This window comes from Diadema antillarum, unplaced genomic scaffold (assembly GCF_040938485.1).
Source record: "Diadema antillarum isolate AM-2024a unplaced genomic scaffold, OU_Dant_1.0 scf00000167, whole genome shotgun sequence".
NCBI classification, from domain to species: Eukaryota; Metazoa; Echinodermata; class Echinoidea; order Diadematoida; family Diadematidae; genus Diadema; species Diadema antillarum.
Window position 1 is genome coordinate 1,358,995 of NW_027271056.1, and position 15,396 is coordinate 1,374,390.

At 38.8% G+C, this 15,396-nt stretch overlaps 1 protein-coding gene across 1 annotated transcript in view; it reads right to left on the reverse strand.

Moving 5' to 3' along the window:
• Positions 1-15,396, reverse strand: part of LOC139722569 (dual 3',5'-cyclic-AMP and -GMP phosphodiesterase 11A-like) — a 135,396-nt gene that overhangs the window by 20,292 nt on the left and 99,708 nt on the right. Inside the window, exons 9-12 of the mRNA XM_071633860.1 lie at positions 11,747-11,814; positions 4,928-5,071; positions 2,952-3,098; positions 2,070-2,177 (exon numbers count right to left, since the gene is read on the reverse strand). Coding sequence (XP_071489961.1) covers positions 2,070-2,177; positions 2,952-3,098; positions 4,928-5,071; positions 11,747-11,814 — 467 coding nt within the window. The remainder of the gene's footprint in view (positions 1-2,069; positions 2,178-2,951; positions 3,099-4,927; positions 5,072-11,746; positions 11,815-15,396) is intronic.

Sequence of the window (15,396 nt, forward strand, 5' to 3'; positions counted from 1 at the left end):
CTACTAGTTACTTGTAATGTTACTACATTGCAGTTCTATCATTATAGGTCTGTATTGGTCCTTCTTCTGCTTAATTTCTCAATTAATCACTTGCAAATTTGGTAATACAATATATAATTTGTTAATGGAATTAATGTCACACACTTATTTCCTTTCTTTGAATCATGTACATTGTAATTCGTATATTGATGTTTTCTGTGATATTGCTGAAAAGAATTTTGATGAATGTATGAAATTATGTTGAAGAAAATAAATAAAATCAAACCAAATCAAATTCATAATTAAAATTAACTATTTTTCATTCCATGGCATAGATGAGGTAATGCGGTTGGCTGATTCACGTGAGCAAAAAGATGCTTCCTTCATTCTATGGATTCGGACTGCAGAATTAAAAGGACAAGAAACGATGCTGATGTTGACACTTGTATATAAAGTAGACGTATTTTTATAACTATTGAACAAGGAATAACGAAATGAAGACAGAATGATGGATGTTTCGACACCTGTTTAACTCAGATAACTTCTTCTTTGCTCAGTAGATATGATAATAAGTTGCAATCTAGTTGAGATTCATCAATTATGTAGCAAAAGTGGATACTTTTTTTTCTAAGTCGACGGCATATTCATGACTCACATTCTAATTGGAGAGCTTTTTAATCATTCAATTCCCTTCTGTTATAGAATACGGTTTGCATTATCTGATGCCGAATGTGAAATGCGATAAAAGATACGAAAACGACGGGTGAAAAAAATCTAAACAGGAAAAGAGGCGGCACACACGCAGAATTCCCAAGATCTGATCCAGACAATATCAGCGGAACAGGACATGCTGGCGGTAATGCACACAGACGAAACATTATTGAGAAGAGCAATGAAAATTGACATGGCCTTGAGTGCGTTTTACATTACTGCACAAGCAAGCGAATGTAAAATCGATGCAGTGGCGTGGAAATGCCAAGCATACATGGAAGCATACAAAATACATAAATCTCTCTTTTCTCTTTCCTTTTCTTCTCCTTTTTCCCCCGAATTAGAGTGACATTTGAAATCAAGCACCGGACATGCACGTAATTGCTGGGGAAAATTTAGCGCTCGTCTGTTCACAGAGGACACCATGCAGAAAGGCACGGTCGCCCGCCTTTTTGAACTTTGCGATCTGTCTACGGCCTTGTTGACTTTCTTAATCAACCACAACCTAAATAATTACACATCTGCAAATAAAATGTGGAGAGTGAAAAGAGCCTTCTCCCCGGCTAATGGCTCGGTGCGGAAACGCTGACGATATTGCTGGCATGCGTATTGTTTCATCAAATACTCCATGTGCCGTTAACTGCGAGTTGAGATTTAAACACGAGAACCATTAGATCGTATCAGAGCTACTTAACGACACACAAACAATGTTATCTGAAGAAATTGAAAGTGCATAATGCACAGGGACAGGTTACTACACTGTAGCGATGGTGACCTCCATTCGAACAAGCTGGCAGAAAGGGAACAAAATTCTATGTGGGAGATGCCAGATCTAGCTTTCGGCAACAAAAATAGCGCATATTCATGGAATCCACTCGTCTTGATTTCCTCAGTTACCCGAGAACGGAAATTGCAGATTTCTCATTCACCATGTTTGACTTTTGTTCTAGACGTAGGGCTTCTACTGGTGAAGAAAATCGTCTTTAATTCTAGTCAGAACTTCAATTGACAGCAAGCCGCATCTTATTCGGAAAGCATTTGATTCAATTCAAAAGGTATAAGGACTCGCTGAAAGAGCAGGAAAGTGACGTCACACTATACGGGTACTGTTCTACGATTTACATGCTGTCTCAGGGTTCCCTTTTACCTATACCACAACACCATGCAACTACATCTCCTACGTTCTTGGTGTTGATAAATGTTTTTACGTAACTATGAAGACAAAGTGGGAATAATGATAGTCGCGCTAAAATACAGAAGCATCACACACACACACACACACACACACACACACACACAACAACAACAACAACAACAACAACAACAACAGCACAAGAAAAAAACAAACAAACAAAAACAATACCTGCGGGAATTCGTACCTGTAACACAGTAAACATGACTTGTTGCACGTTGAACGCGTGCCTGAAGTTGTGATATGGCACCGGTCTGTAATTTTTGCGTACTGTCAGCAACCAGCGTGTCATTACCTGCAACGAAAGATAGTGAACATTATACATGTAATTCGACGCTTTTCATTTCATTTGACACTCGCACAGGACTCAACTATCATCAAAACGCTAATTCTCGTAACCAACACCGAAAAAATGATGGAGTGACGTATCAGATTGAAAGGCTGATTTTCGGACGTAATACCTCCGTCGTCAACAAAAGGCATGTGAAGACACTTCATGTATGAATATCTAAGGGAAGATGAAGTCAGTGAGTAAAGATTAACTGAAACCTCGTCACCTATAGAAGGAAATTGTAGTGGCAGAGAGACAGAGTCAACAGTCAGGTAGACAGACAGGCAGACAGACAGACGGACAGACAAACAGACAGACAGACAGAGCGATATCATGAGGGGATTCGTTCCTGGAAGAAAATCATCCCACACCATATCATATTAATCATTAAAAGATGAAACCCAACTTTTTTACGCTACAGTTACAAGCCCCGTGGTATTCAATTTAGTCGGCTAGATTCACGCTCATTTCAACTTTTTTCTCTCAAAATTTTATCAAACTTTTAGATAGCATACCTGCCTATAATTCACGAGTGCACTGTAGTGCTCAGTTTCAACATAAAGGACAAGACATGATATCAATAATGCTGGAGTCTGTCATCAATGTGAGAAAAGTCACGGTAAAGCTTTCAATTATGATTTTTTTTTTCGTTTCGTTTTGGGGTAGGCAGACGTGAAGGCGGTGAGTGACAGTATGGTAAACCAAAGGGGAGGAGAAAATTACGAGAAAAAATCTTACATCCATGCTAATCTTGAATTTATCCAGGAAGCCCGTCTGGATGTACATCTTGAGCGAGGCTTTCAGCATCTCGTCCGCCTCCAGCGAGAAATCATCGAAGTCAAACCGGGTCAGCTTCAACTTCTTGATGTCTGGAAGACGCGCGTCCTTCAAGGAAGAGAGAGCATGATAAGAACTGTCACGTAATTGCTCATCTTATCTCTATCTCCCCCCCCCCTCTCTCTCTATCCCTTTCCTCTCTTTCTGTTAATCTACCTATCTTTGTCTATCTTTCTATTTATCTTCCTATATCTACCTACCTATCTATACCTATCTTTATACCTTTCTATGTATCTATTAATATGTTCTTCTAGCTCATTCCGTATCTCCTAGATCTCTCACTCTTCTCTTTCTCTTCTCATACATCAAAAATATGTCTACGTGTATCTAGTTATCTACCTATCTATATACCTTTTTACGTATCCATTTCTATGTTCCTCTAGCTCATTTCGTATCTCTTAGTATCTCTCACTCTTCGCCCTCTTCTCATCCATCAAATATCTAGCTATCTTTCTCTTTATCTATCTACCTATCTACATACCTTTCTACGTGTCTATTCATCTCGTCTTCTAGCTCATTCCGTATCTGTTAGTATCTATTACTCTTCTCTTTCTTTACTCATCTATCAAAAATCTACCTACCTATCTATCTATTTATCTATCTATCTATCTACCTATCTATCTTTCTATCTATGTCTAGCTGTTCGTCTGTTGCTCCGGCTAATTCTGTATATCTCCCCTCCCTCCCCCTCCCTCTCTCTCTCCCTCTCTCTTCTCTATTTTTCAATCGTATACACTTTCTATCTTCCTATTGATCCTTCTCGCTCAACCTGTCAACCCTTTTGTCTAACTTCTTTAATGTGCCCGTCTGGTTGTCTCTCGCTCCGTGTATGTTTCTCTTACGAACTCTCCCGGGTTGTGATCACTCTGTAACCTCCAGTCTAATACAAGCTGCCCCATGCATTGCCATGATGTTAACGCCATGATCAGATAGTTGTGCTCAAGTAGCATAACTCAAGGGCCAGACAGATGGAAAGAGAAGAATGAAAAGATGGAACCAAGATAGATCGAGAGAAAGGTGGATAGATAGATAGATAGATAGATAGATAGATAAATAGATAGAGAGATAGAGAGATAGATAGACAGATAGATAGAAAGGTAGGTAGATAGATAGATAGATGGTATAGATAGACAGATAGAAAAGTAGATACATAGGGAGGGAGGTAGAGGGTGAAAGAAAGAGAAAGAGAAAGAGAGGGAGAGAGAGACTCAGCGAAATGCCCGCTTAGGCGGAATGTGGATGGCGATGATGTTGCCCCTAACTCTAGTATGTCAGGCGGGATTCCATCTTAACCCACTTACAAAAATCCCTCGTGAACAGCCATCAAAATAAGATGCAAATTTTGCGCTTCCAAGACCTTTCCAGGGAGCACACTACATGGAAGATCGCGGTTTGGCACTTGTGTATCGTCAGTGTGCATTTAGGTGGGCCAACAACAGAAAGTACTGCATACAGACGTACAAAAAAAAAGAAAATAATGAAAAAAATAAAAAGAAAATAATCTGTGCTCAAGTTATATCACTCTAAACAAAACTATTCAAAAGCAGTATAAAACTGAAGCCAGGAGTAGGTGATATGATGACGCAATGATTCATGCAATCGTCTCATTGTGAGCTCATTTTGTGAATTTATATATACATACATATATATATATATATATATATATATATATATATATATATATATACATATATATATTTATATAATATATATATAATATATACATACATATCTATATATATACATATATATATATATATATATATATGAACGTGTGTGTGTGTGTGCGTGTGTGCGTGTGTGTGCGTGTACACATATGGATATATGATATGTAAAGTCATGTAAATTCATGGCACTTGTCATGAGTTGCATCTCACCTTGAGGGCTCGAACCTCTTGCTTGGTGGTGCAGGCGTGGTAGGACAGGACCTCTAGGGCTACCTGTTGCTTGGCCATGGCCTTGGTCACCTCGTTGAACATAATGGTGTTGTTGATGCCCAGCCCGCAGAATATTGTGAATGCCTGCAACGTTTTGGAACGTACTTATGAAAATGAATTCTCCTGAATACAGCACATATATATATATTCCCTGACCACTCCATATATAATTTTTGTTAAAAAGTAGGGCAGGATGTAAAAAGAGAAAAAGAGATGAAAAAATGTAGAAGAGCTGCTTCTATTATTAGGTTATACTCATGAACTCCTTACACGGGGTTCTTCTTGTCAGATGGAGTAGATGACAATGATGAATATTTTGTACATCAACCGCAGCAGAGCGCTTCCAGCTCCCCATTCATCGCATTCAACAAAGCTGTTGAGATGGCGCTCCAAGCGCAGACTTTTCGGACCTATCTTTGGAAACAGCAGATAATTTGGGACGCCATGGAGTGTCCTGTCGCCGCATTTTCAAATTAATGGCCGGAGCGGTTTCTGACAAGAAAAAAAAATGACAAAAAAGTGTGCGCAATCAACCAATATTACGTCGTTCTTGCACAACGAGCTTTGCCAGCTCCCACGTTGACTCAAAGCTCCTAGATTGTTTACCGGCATTTCAGGTCTAAACACCTGTTGAATGCGATAACATGATATAGCATTATACAGCATACATACTAATGTCTTTGTGTATGAAGCCTTGTGAATTGTGTTTCTCAACGTCAGCTGTCTGCTTGTCCTGATGAGGTATTGTCTGGAATTGAAAAACTCATGTACGCTGTAATGATTTCATGGCGTTCTTTCTCCTGTATCAAAGAGGACGTCTTTCAAGTATCACAATAACCTTGTGCTAATTCAACTCACAAAGCTGCAACAAAAGAGAACAATTTTGTAGAAGATTAACGAAATTTCGAAAGTTGAAATAATAGGCATGTGTCTTTTTATCCTTCAATTGTGTCCAGATTTCATCAGCATTGTAAAATTAATATCCGTGTGGTGTGCTTCATATCTTGGCTTAAAGCAGCTACCCATGTGAAACTCATACGTCTAATAATACAAACGACTATATAGTCCGTTCACGGGAGAAGACAATGAATAAGAACCTTATCATTATTTTGTTTACTAATAGGTAGAGTCGATACTCAATGTTTCATAAAAGCAATGAGAAGAGAAAATATTTTTCTGACTGTCTCTTTTATTTTTTGGCAATAAGTAAGGCGTCTTGAAGGCGATTTGAGATGAAAATGGGTCAACTTTCAAGTAGTTAGGTGGCGAACGTGAGTCAAACAGTAGCATTATTGAGTTAAGGGAGGACTGTAAGGGTTCAGATGAAATACATCAAATACCAAATAGACTGTGACATTTGGCTACACCATGACAAAACATTTCAGACATTCTCTGCACATGTTTTCATACAAACTGGAAATAAAGAACACGCGACGTTGCAGTTTTATGTTCGACACAAATTGATGAATAATGACAGACACGAAACGTCTCTCCTATTGTCTACATAACAGAGTAGAGTTGCCTTTCAGAGGTCGTGCCATCTTTTTTAAAACACTATACTTTCGATTATTTCAAGTATGTTTGATTTTGTTCAAAATATGTGCACAATATTACACTAGCTTTAGTGTTCTGCCTAAACTAAAAGTGAATTCCACAGTATAGAATATAATGCCCCTTAAGGAGTAGGGCTACTATTTAAACTTTGGAGGAGCAAATGAAGTCCATGACTGATTTTTTTTTTTTCTTTTGCCCCTGCCTGAAAATTTTTATCCCTGCCTATTGTAGTAAACTTTTCTGATTTTAAAAAAGAAAGAAAGAAGAAGCTTGATCTATTACAGCCTAGCAGAAAAAGATTTAGTAGTGCATTAGAATAAATGCTTTAACAATTTCTATATGATTATAATTCCGCTGAGGAAACCATCATGAGAGTGTGATGCCTCAAAATACAAAATTAAACTCTCACCAGGGAGGAGCGATCGGGTATATATTCATTATTTCTTGGAAATTCAATAACGGTCACTTTACGGAAAAAAAAAAACACACAGACGAAGTAGAAAATAACGAAGAGGAGGAAGCCCAATGTGATTTAAACGTGTCATCAAAGTGTTCGGAAGTGAGATGGATGTGAAGAGGGATGGATGGATAAAGTGAGAGTAAGAAGTGAAGGATGTTTCCAAATTTCATCTCTGTCTCTCATATCAAAAATAATGATTCAATAAATTGTTGATGAACGCCAAGTTCCAGAGGAGTTAGATTGCATGGAAGACTGAAAGAGAGTTGATTTATATCCGTGACATTTATTATTTAATGGAAAGAGGTGTAGGATGTATGTCAATGAGGCGCATGAAAATGAGGAGATACGACGTCGTTTTGCTCAATTCATGCTACATGAATAGTAGGTCTTTGCGTGGTACCTGTTCGACCTCATTGTGGACTTGATGACTTATGTGCAGTTTTGTGGCACATTTTCACCGCATGGGAGATTGTGCATTTAGCTAAGTCTGAAAACATGGAGACAGAGGGATTGAAGATTATAAACAGATGACCTCTGATTAATTTCTTCGACAATATACGGATTAGACTTTCAATATTCATTTTTCTACATATTATGAAGAAATTTATGGAAATAGATTCATGCAGACATAATGTACATTATATATGAACATAGATGCGTCGATATTAAGTACAAACTTGTATCAACATCAACAGTACTATCATCATCATAATCATTATCAGAATATTCAACCAGTTGTTGTCAGACTCTTATTCTACCTCAGTAGAACACCAAAATATTTTCGCAGGATTTTTTTTTTTCATCGATTTACGGAACACTTGTTGATTATATAGACTAGTCCGATGAAGACAATTTACCATGCGTGTGCAAAACCTGATGACAGGAAAACCATGTCTTTAATCTCAATAACTATTGGGATCAACGGATCTTCAACGTATTAAATAACAGCCGGTCGGGTTTCAAAGAGCAAGAAGGTTAAGAATCGAAAGAGGAGAAGAATCTTGGCAGTCACGTGGGGCAATAGAAAGAAAATGGGGGGGGGGGGACTAAGATGACTTCTGAGAGATTTTTCTAATCGCATTATGCAAGAGTCTGATTTTGTAGAGTGGCGAAGGATGGTGGGCAGCGTTTATTTTCCCCGATTACCTGAGAAGACGGGAGAATTCAAATTACGAGCGATAATGGTGCCGAGGCCCCGAGAAGGGGGGCAAACTCTGTTGCTCATTCGTTCCGAATGCAGATTACTCCCGCGAAACAAGGTGTCATCAGCATGCGGGCGGCGGCTGGACGGTTAACGGATTGCCATAGCAACGGGCACATAAGAAGAGGTCAAGTGGAAAACGGAAAATTAAGAATCTTTGCCAGGCGATGCTAAGGCAGTAATTTCTGCGAGTAATGTGATTATGGTCAGACCACTTGTAGAAATAATCGCAGGGAAAAAAAAAGCAAGGTGAAGGGTTGAATACGTCAATATCAACGCGGATATTGAAGAATACCTCATGAGTGCGAACGACTTGAATACTCAAATGAATTGTTGTCCCTAAATAGGTACATCATATACTGCATTTGAAAAAACACGTTTCATGTGTACAAATATAGCACAGATACTTTTTAAAATCCCATTCATTTTCTTTGTTTGCTTGGTTCTTAAATCAAAATCTTCTATACACCAACCCGTTTATCTAGACACCGAAATTGATTCTTATAGGAATTAAACTTGTTGGTTGTTCGTCATTAAATTCTTATTAGTCACGCATGACTTACTGACGTGGTGATATTTTTAAGTGCCTTGTAGCGTGCACGATTCGCATCTTTTAGAGCAACTGAACTCTGCACTATTGATAATACGCAACATCGCTCTTCCATCTGCTATAAATAAATGCACGATCTACTCGGGCCTGGACATGACAAGAGTTACTGCACCCCTATGCGCTCCAATTAACATGACATGGTTTGGTAAAGAAGTGTATTTTCATTTTGAGACAGCGATATGTTTTTATAATCAACGTTTATTTCAAATGGATTAATTGTTGCGCGTACGTCATTAGTGACGACATACTATGGACAGTTTATCATCTCATCAGCCCTAGGCTGCTTCCTGTGGCTAAATATGTCCGTAAGATTCCGCAGGTCAAGTTTTTCCTCAACAATTAGGTTAAGGTAGGGTTGAGGATATACATAGAGAGAAGTTCTCGTCGCTTGCATGTATGCACTCCTTAATCACACATTGAAGGAAAAACACACAAACAAACAAAAAAGAACTGTAAAGGTTTGACAATTTTTTTTTCTTCAACTTACAGAAACAAGACTGTATATGAAATGACTGCGCTGGGTATTGATTTCATTCATAATCACGTTAAACCGTGCACTGTACGAGATTCCTAAATCCCGAAGGCTTTGTAAAAGTCTCGTTGGATTCCTGTATATCACAGGTTAACGTCATTTTTTTTTTGTTGCCTTTCCCTATGTTCTTTAAACCCTTTATTCATGATAATAATTCAATGACAGCAGTTAAAGATTACCTGCTTGAAACTGTAACGAAAACTCTGGCTGTCACTGCATGCTACATATTCAGTAATGACAACATGTACTTTAGGCCCATGACAACCTGAAGCCACACCATGCTTAAGTTGACTTAAATCATGACGCTAAAATCAGTCGAAAAGAATGGCAGACGTTTTATCACAATTGGATATGAGAAAAGACCGTAATTTATAAAAGTGTAAATTTTAGCAGGTTTTCATCAATGGTGATGTTGAATACAAATACTCATATGTTATTAACATGGTGTGGATGTCATGGACTCACAAAAGTCGTTTTAGTCTATGAATCAAAATATCATGAAAACGGCATGGAAATTACATTATTGAACGATAATTTGTCAAGTCATAAAATCAGCATTACTAACTTATCGCTGGGAATTATGCAACTTTTCAACTATCTTGACTATGGAGCCGACCTCATTACACTTGCAATGTGAACAATATCAAACACACATTATTAGGACCCCTATTATAAATACATACATATCATACGCAAAAATAAAACATGCAAAATCTCAGCGCGGTTGTCCAAATTTACGTTGTACTCATGCGTTTGTTTTGTTTTGTTTGTTTTTTTTTGTTCATGTATAATGCATCATATTTTCACTGTGTACGTGTGTGAGATGCTCCTCAACAAATCTATCTTATCGCTGAATCAGAAGGTGAAACCAGTCGAGCCTGGCAGATGAACCAATATGGTTCTTAGAAGTTTCCTTACCGCATGAGATGACGGCTGCACTGATAAATCTTAGTAAGAAAGAAAAAAACGCATTTCGTTTGTCATATACGTCAAACGGTCGCGTTTCTCTGGGGGTCCCGTTTCTCCAACTCGCTCTCGCGCCATACTGCCACGGCGCGCCGTGCACAGATATAGTCGCTCTCCAAAGGACTTGCGTCCGAAAAAAAGGTCTGTTTTTAGACATACGGCGTCATCGACGTGTTTTATAAAAAGGTGGTCCTATTTCACACAATAAGGTGAATATGCTTGCTGTAGCCTGTAGCTGGCTGCCCTGGATATGGATGATCAATGCTGTATTTGCGCACGTATAAAGCGCTATTTCCAATAATGTTATTTTTAGTACATTGAATTGCTGTACTGTTCGCCTATAGCGGAGGAGCTGTACTACGTGTAGGGCCTACAGCCTACATAATGATAGTTTACTGGAATTTAAGTCCGGATTGAAGGTCTAGATCAAGCTTTGCCATACCAAAACAACATACACCGTTACAGGGAATGGGACTCCCCCTTGTGACGCCATTTAGGCCATGTTTTACAGGTATGACGCCATTTTAGGGGAGCGAATTTGATGTGTCGTAATACGCCATGGGTCCATTTCTGAAGTGTTTGGAGGTGGGTGGGTAAGTAAATTTCTCTGAAAACAACCCACATGCGAACCAGGTGACCCGGTGTGCGCAGCGGCTGGTTTGGCATGGTATCATCGATTGCAAGTGAGTTGAGGTTGAACATATCGGGTTGCATTCAGAGTTTGCAATACCAAGACAACTATTACGCTTACATACTGTTACCTATGGTTGCATGGCATCATGCGCGCTCGCGCTTACATGCAAAACGTATGGCTGAGGTAAACCCAATGGAGTAATAAAAGTGAGTACCGTAGTGGTGAGAAAAATCTCTTTGGGTAAACATCACCACAGCACCTTAGAAGATTATACTAAAGACAATCGGATACAGAGTGGCATCGCTGGTCTCTTACATGGTCCGCTCTTTCCGCACCTACGTAATTTTGGTCAAACATGCATGATATTTATACGAGCAAAGAGTACATTATGTATATGATTATAATGATTGTGTTCATGCGTGTGAGTATAGAATAATTATGTGCTACCATTTCAATTTATTATGATTGACCATAGCAGTCCATTTTAAGCAATAAAAGAGCTGAATAAATAGTGTTTCATTTTACATCTCATACCATTCCCATACAAATTTTATGTAATGTATCAGAATAATTTGATCACAGTCAATATGTGGTGTTCATTACTAAACATGTTTAAAATGCATCAAGGCCTACGTATAGTTTAGTATTCATAGGCGTGGGTTGAGTATATAGTTTATGTGTTCTTGGATAAGGAAATAAATGAGTGAAATAAAATGACATGGAATGATGGTGGGGGGGGGGGGGGTTTGTGTGTATATGTATGTGTGTGCTCGTAATACATGGTACCAAACTGTGTTCTTACCTCAAACAGCTGCTCGTCATTTTCATCAAACGGAAAGCCGTCTGTTCGATTGAGAACCTGAGCAACACCTAATCGAGAGAAGCAGACAGATTGTTTTATTCATGATGAGGATGAATTGGCGGCACTTTGACATTTTCCATTCAACGTTTTCACTCACAAACTCCTTGATTGGTCATTCATTCATGAGACGCATTGGAATAAACTAAACAAAGTATAGGTTGTCGTGTTTCGTGTGGAATCAGCGTTAATCAAAGTGGAATTAAGTGGCGACATAGCGGATAAATCAAAGGGATCTACCGGCACACATCAAACTTGACATATGTTTTATTGTGTGTGAAATACTGCTTGCTATTTAAAAAAACACACTTGTAATAAACAAACAAATCAGAGAAAGATATCAATGCAATATTCAGACAGTCTCATCATCGCAAATAAATGCTGCTTTTATCCAACTTGCTTGCTTCGGAATACGCGTCTAATGTCTTCCAAGATGAAAAGAATATTTTCCAATAAAACAGTATGTAGCCTGCTTTCACAAAGTCTTGGACCATTTTCTAAATCTCCGAGGCTTTCTCTTTTCCGCTTCTTCCCTCGGAGCCATCAGATTGAAACGAAAAAAAAAGAAGAGTATTCCATTCAGAATAAAGCAGCTACATAACCAAGGAACATTCAGATGCAGACGAAAACTACACGTTACTGCGATTCATCGCAATAATCTGCAAAATGACAATGATGAATGGGTATGTTGCGTCAACCCTGCTGCTGTCATCTGCTTCTGACTATCGTCCGGACTATCGCTTACACGATCGGAACCTGAAGTTCGTTTCACCGCCAATCATCTATTCCACTCGTAGTTCATTGATTACAGATATTTATCAGGAATCTATGGCTTGCTTGGACCTGTTCTCTCTCTTTAAGAAGAGCAGAGGATGTTCAAGGATTCTCCGCCGCCCTCCCCATCGGGTTGATGCAGTATTGATGTCACGCCTCGGATACAAATTTCCCCGTACCAGGAAATGGTGCGTAACCGGCGTATCCATGCGGGCGCAACGCTTCCATAATGGTTAATTAGCAACATGATTGTTGGAATATTTATGCGCTGAAATTAAGAGGTATAATGATGATAATTAGATTCATTTTGGATACACCGTTTCATCATGCCTTTCTGCTCAATGCCAGGATCCAAGCCCGTCACCCTGCCCCTATGTGGAATGATAATTTAGTATAAAATGCATGCGAAAACAACAAGAAGGAGAGATGAAACCATGAAAAATGTTTGCTCCTGATGTATTTGAAAATTATTATTTCCACCCAAATTCATGTACCATTGAGAATGGGGTACATTTTTTCATCATGTTCGAGGACGTGGGTCTAATCGGATCTTGTTGCTATAACAGACTAGAAACAAGGGACAAGGAATATTTGAGGTGAGGAGTGGAAGGGAGGGGCTGGTGACAGCAACTATAGGAGCCTCTTTATAATATCAACGCTCTCTCTAAATATTCACTTTCCATTAAAGAAAATTAATGGCCTCTGGTGACAAGCAAGTCCGTAGTAGACGAAAACTAAAATGAAAATGTTACATGTTACCTTATGAGGAGCGCCTCACTCACCGTTAATGGAGCAAAGCGTATGATAGTAGAAGTGGTAGTAGATGTGTGTAGATGTATAGTAGTAGTTTTGTAGTAGTAGTAGTAGTAGTAGTAGTAGTAGTAGTAGCAGTAGTAGTAAGCAGCAGTAATAGTGCGTAGAAGTGGGAGTATGTACGTAGTACAGGTACTGTAGTATAATGAAAATATACATATTTCTGTTATAGTAGTGTATAGTTTTAGGCCTATCTATAAGTAATGGAAGTATATAGTGGCATATTAGTTGCGATGCATTTAATGATTACTGTTTCAATGAAAGGAGGCGCAGTTACGTTTACTACTTTTCGATGATGAACATTTGGATAAGAGAGGAAACCAGGAGCTGCAGCTGAAAATATGAGTGTAATAAGCGTAAACTTACTTGTACTCACTTATCAAGGAAGAGCTAACCTTAGCGAGGAAACCAGATAATGTGCGTTATACAGTTTGTTTTAGGAAGTATAAGCATCCTATTGATCCAATGTTCTTAGAATTATCCACCAACTACAGCCTACGCACTCCTGTGCACAAAATCATCAGTGTGTGCCCATCGTCCACTCTTGTCCACACATTCCAGTCTCTTACAGATTCCTCTACATCACCATCGCGCAGTTGACTGTAAGCTTGTGGATCAGAATATGCAAGTTACAATGCACCATCACTGTTTTGGTTTAACAGTCGTTTGTGAAGTATCTATTTAGAATTAATCTACAGAGTAAACTTGATTTTCTGTTTTTGTCACGAAAATAAATATTTATCTACACATTTATTTTGTAGGATCAAATCTACTCATCCGCATCCCCCCCCCCCCCCCGCAAGAAAAAAGAGGAGAAATCATCACCAAGGAAAACGAGTGGGAGGAGGGGAGAAGATCGAAGGTCTGGGGGTACGCCTGAAACGATACACCTATTTAACCCGCCAAATACCACTGATCACCTGTTTGCATACAATCGACGATCTTAATGACATTTGGACATGGTGGTTTCGTGAGGGTTAATCGTGCAAAGTATATACTCCATCTATCTTATTTCCAGCTTTCCATCCTTTGCGACGGCTAAATGCAAATGCACTTAACTCCGCTCCCAGCGGAATACCTGGAACAATCGCGGGTAATTTCGCGGAGGATTCGTCTAATTAACCACGAGTGCCCACCCCCGGGGTCGCGCACTTTGAAGAGTTACCGATGCACTTTTGTATTGTCATTGGCAATCTTCATTCTCCGAGTTTCACAACTGTGCATTCCATCTGCTGCTGCTTTTTCTTTTCTCAATTCTACATTTATGTGAACCACTGAGCGAGATTAATGGAGTCTGGATAAGCTGGAATTGTGGAAGCTTTTGTGTAATTTTGTCGTACAAAAATATCCCAAGTGCAGTTGCTTTTGTCTTCCGCGACACGTCGGAAAATTGTCACCCCCTTCAAAATCAATCGACAAAGTACGAAAGCGCATTAGTGAGGCGGTATCATTTTCAGACATCTCGGCGTGACCCTTTTCTGACCTCGAGAGGCGAAAATGCATCCCTTTCCTCTTTCTAAATTTCGTTTACCGATTCCTCTCAGCAAGTTTAGTGATAGATATGCAAACAAAGAATACATTGAAATATTTTTTTTTATATCGTCAACTCTCCGTATTTGTGATGACACAAGAATAATGATCAAAGTCTGCAATTTTGAGGTCCAATAAAACTCTCAATGGTTTACTGTAAACAGTGCTATGATAGAGGCGAAAAGGTTAATAGTTAGGCAACATTTAGAGCTGTAAATACAGATTTTTTCGAAAGTGACCTTTTCTTAGAAAATTAAAATTGTCATATTACCCTAAAATGTAATTATTAAAACACAGTCTAAGTATTCTAATATTAAAAACGTTTAATAAACTTCCCGCAGCAAATTGCTCAACTCGACAAGAGTGCATGTTCGGATAGGAAGAATACATCCTATATCCTACGTGAGTTATTTTCAGTTCTTTGCGAAGTATTTTTATCTACATTATTATTTTCACCCAACATATCCCCTTCCCCT